Source organism: Orycteropus afer, unplaced genomic scaffold (assembly GCF_000298275.1).
Source record: "Orycteropus afer afer isolate SDZICR_OR568_19922 unplaced genomic scaffold, OryAfe1.0 scaffold00037, whole genome shotgun sequence".
Lineage (NCBI taxonomy): Eukaryota > Metazoa > Chordata > Mammalia > Tubulidentata > Orycteropodidae > Orycteropus > Orycteropus afer.
In genome coordinates, this window is record NW_006921624.1 from 12,805,557 (window position 1) to 12,809,682 (window position 4,126).

A 4,126-nucleotide genomic window follows, 5' to 3' on the forward strand; every position below is an offset into this window, starting at 1 on the left:
CAATCATCCATCATGATCATCGACAGTCAACAGCTGGGCGGAGATTGGAGTGGAGTCAGCCCTCCTCCCTCCAAGCATGGGAAGGCCAAGAGTAGGACCAGGGAGGGACTTGCTCAAGCCCTTCTGGCTGCTAAGAGTGGAAACCAGAAGGTGGTGCCTGTGGCAGGGAGGGCTATGAGGGTGGTGAGGGTGGGGTCTGGTACATGGGGGGTCTCACTTGGTCTCATAGCTTCTGACCAGGATCACATCCTCTGTCATGTTGGGAGTTAAATAAACGAAGGTTGCCTGGACGTCTTTAATGGCCACCTTGTACTTGGGTTCCCGGAAGACCGAGGCGATGTAAAACCATTTGCCAGAGATCTGGGGAGAAGCCAGGAGCTGATGACGGGGGCTTGGGGCTGAATCCGCAGCAGTCAGCTGGAAGAGACTAGGCTAATCTCTCGCTCCATTGTGCAGATGCGGAGACAGAGAGGCTCATAGTGTGAATCAGGCAACCTTCTGGGCAGCACCCCCATGCCCAGCACAAAATCAGCCCAGCCCAGGGACCTTGGAAGCAGAAGAATGCCACCCGAGGCCACCCAGCAGGTCACATCTTCATCCCAAGACCCAGGAAAGGACAGGACAGAGCCGGGAACAGAAAGTTAAACAAGAGCCAGCAGGTAAAGGGGAAAGCTGGCTCTCACTCGCTCCAGGATGGCATTGGTGATAGGTGCTGGCTTCAGGTTGGCACATGCTGGGTCCTGGGCGTCCAGCAGAGGGAGGAGGCTGAGGATGGCAAGGACCCAGGGTAGCGCCATAATGAGAGAGGAAGCGCTTGGAGACAGCCCAGCTGGTGGACTGAGGGCTCATCAACCTTTATATCAAGCTGTGGGTGGGGCACCTGGGGCCCAGCAAGGGTCAATGTCAGGGCTGTGACACAATCTGGTGAGTGCTTGGGAAATACTTTGCACAAAACCTTCCTTCCCTGCCCAAAGCCCTGCAGGTAAGTTCTCCACGCCCAGGCCTAACGTGGGTCCCTGAGATTGAAGGGGTTACTCAAGTCTGAGGGTCTGGCTGTTTCAAAGCCAGGGAGAGTGTAGGGTGGAGTGATTTAGCATGTGTAAATTCCTGGGATTCCAATGGGAGGGTCACTCATTGCAACCTTGTGTTTCCATCCAATTCCTGAGCCACTGAGCACCAAGCCTTGAGCAGGACATAAAGCCGATGCTGATGGCACATTTGAGAGTTTCCAGATGTCAAGGCGGGGGCGGTGGGGTGGAAGACACAGAGTCAGTTCCAACTGAGCTTGAAAGAGGAAAGGTTTATGGGAGCCTTGACACAGAGGAGACAGAGACTTTTTCAAAAGGAGGCAACAGCTTAGCTGATGGTCTGTTGCCAGCAAATATGTTACTTGAACCATCTTCCAATTTCTAAAGCAGGAAATGATCTCCCTGTTGTCCTCCAGCCCCTTCCAGGGGAGCAGGGAGCTTGCCTCTCTTTTCACAAATACATCCCCAGTCCTGGGACAGTTCCAGGCCCATAAGAAACCCGCTGCCATTGAATTGAATCCGACTCACAGTGATGCTATAGGACAGAGTACAACTGTTCCATAGGGTTTCCAGGGTTGTACATTTTTTACGGATGCAGACTGCCTCTGGGGCTCTGGTGGCATAGTGATTAAAGCATTGAGCTTTTAACCCCAAGGTCATTGTTTTGAACCCATCAGCTGCTCTGTGGAAGAAAGATGAGGCAGTCTGCCTCAGTAAAGATTTACAGCCTTGGAAACCCTACGGAGGTCACTGTGAGTTGGAATCAACTCCATGGCAGTGAATTTGATTTGGGTTTTTTTTTGTTTTTGAGAATTTTGTATTGTGATTCTAGCAATCGATTTTGAGTAAATTTTCATGTCAAGTTAATGCCAACTCATGGAGCCCTGTGTCAATAGCACTGTGCCCCCAGGGTTCTCAGGGATGGATTGTTTGGAAGGTCACCAGACCTTTCTTCTGAGGTGCCTTAGAACAGCATTCACAGTGCACACCCCCCAGGGACCACATATTAGTACGGTCTGTCATGACTTTAATGGATCTATAAACTTTCAGTAACTCAGTAGAGTCTAATTTTGTTAATCTTGTCCATTCTTTTTATCTTCTGGCAGTTTATATTGTGATTATTCCTCTGATGTTGTTGTTATTGTTAGGTGCTGTCAAGTCAGCTCCGACTCATAGTGACCCTGTGTACAACAGAACAAAACACTGCCCTGTTCTGTGCCAGCCTCACAGTCCTTGCTATACCTGAACCCATTGTTGCAGCCACTGGGTCAATCCATCTCTTTGAGGGCCTTCCCCTTTTTCGTTGACCTCCACTTTACCAAGCATGATATCCTTCTCCAGGGAAGCTAACAGATTAGTTAGTTCTTTTAGCAGTCCATGGTATTCTTTGCCAGCACTGCAATTCAAAAGCATCTTTGGTCTTCCTTATTCATTGTCCTGGTCTTCCTTATTCATTGTCCAGCTCTTCCATGCATACAAGGGGTTGAAAAGACCATGGCTTGGGTCAGGTGCACCTGGGTCTTCAAAGAGCCATCTTTGCTCTTTAGTACTTTAAGGAGGTCTTTTGCTGCAGATTTTCCCAGTGCAATATGTCATCTGATGTCTTGACTGTGACTTCCATTGGTATTGATTGTGGAACCAAGTAATATGAAATTTTGACAACTTCAATCTTTTCAACCATTTATTGTGATGCTGCTTATTGGTCCAATTGTGAGGATTTTCATTTTCCTTATGTTGAGGTGTAATCGATACCGCAAACTGTAGTCTTTAATATTCATCAGGAAGTGCTTCAAGTCATCTTCACTTTCAGAAAGCAAGATTGTGTTATCTGCGTATTGCTGGTTGTTAATAAGTCTTTCTCCAATGCTGATGACATGTGTTTTTTTTTTTTTCATATAGTTATACTTCTCAGAATACTTGCTCAGCATACAGATTGAAAAAGTATGGTGAAAGGATGCAACCCTGACACACTCCCTTCCTGATTTTGAACCATGCAGTATTACCTTGTTCTGTTCGAACAACAGCCTCTTGGTCTATGTACAGGTTCCTTGTAAGCACAATTAAGTGTTCTGGAATTCCCATTCTTCTCATATGTTATCCACAATTTGTTATGATCCACACAGTCGAATGCTTTTACATAGTCAATAAAACACAAGTAAACATTTTCTGATATTCTTTTCTTTCAGCCAAGAACTGTCTGACATCGGCAATGTTATCCCTCATTCCACATCCTCTTCTGAATCCAGCTTGCATTTCTGGAAGATCTCTGTCAATATACTGCTGCAACCATTTTTGAATTCTCTTCAGCAGGACTTTACTTGTGTGTGATACTGATATTGTTCAATAATTTCCACATTCTGTGGGATCACCTTTCTTTGTAATGGGTACAAACATGGATTTCTTGCAGTCAGTTGGCCAGGTTTCCAAATTTCTTGACATAGCCGAGTGAGTGCCTCCAGCATGGCATGTTTGTTGAAACTTCTCAATGGATATTCCATCAATTCCTAGACTTTTGTTCTTCACCAATTCCTTCAGTGCAGCTTCGACTTATTCCTTCAATACCATTGGATCTTGATCAGATGCCACCTCCTGAAATGGATGAACATCGACCAATTCTTTTTGGTACAGTGAATCTCTATATTCCTTCCATCTTTTTTTGATGTTTCCTGCATCATTCAAGATATTGCCCATAGAATCTTTCAGTATTGCAACTTGAAGCTTGAATTTTTTCTTCAATTCTTTCAGCTTGAGAAATGCCAACCACATTCTTCCCTTTTGATTTTCTAACTCCAGGTCTTTGCACATTTCATTATCATAATTGACTTTGTCTTCTCAAGTTGCTCTTTGAAATGCTCTGTTCAGCTCTTTTATCTTGTCATTTCTTCCCTTTGCTTTAGCTACTCTCCATTCAAGGGCAAGTTTCAGAGTCTCTTCTGACATCCATTTTGACCTTTTCCTCCTTTCCTGTCTTTTTAATGACACTTTGCTTTCTTCATGGATGATGTGTCCCCCCCCCCCCCATGGATAATGTTCTCGATGTCATATCATTCCTCTGATTTTCAGTCATTAGTGTTCAATGCATCAAATCTATTCTTCAA

At 45.3% G+C, this 4,126-nt stretch overlaps 1 protein-coding gene across 1 annotated transcript; it reads right to left on the reverse strand.

The window, feature by feature from the left end:
* Nucleotides 1-213: 213 nt before the first annotated feature.
* Nucleotides 214-797, reverse strand: LOC122149637 (alpha-1-acid glycoprotein 2-like). Its single transcript, XM_042780381.1, has 2 exons — nucleotides 684-797; nucleotides 214-360 (listed from the first exon to the last, which is right to left on the reverse strand). The coding sequence occupies exons 1-2, from the start codon at nucleotides 795-797 to the stop codon at nucleotides 214-216; spliced, it is 261 nt and encodes an 86-aa protein (XP_042636315.1).
* Nucleotides 798-4,126: the final 3,329 nt, after the last annotated feature.

Excerpts from the sequence above, each read along its gene's own strand:
- LOC122149637 (XM_042780381.1), bottom strand. The coding sequence starts at position 797 with ATGGCGCTACCCTGGGTCCTTGCCATCCTCAGCCTCCTCCCTCTGCTG. Across the intron at positions 361-683 it reads CCAATGCCATCCTGGAGCGA|ATCTCTGGCAAATGGTTTTA; the intron begins GTGAGAGCCAGC and ends GCTTCTCCCCAG.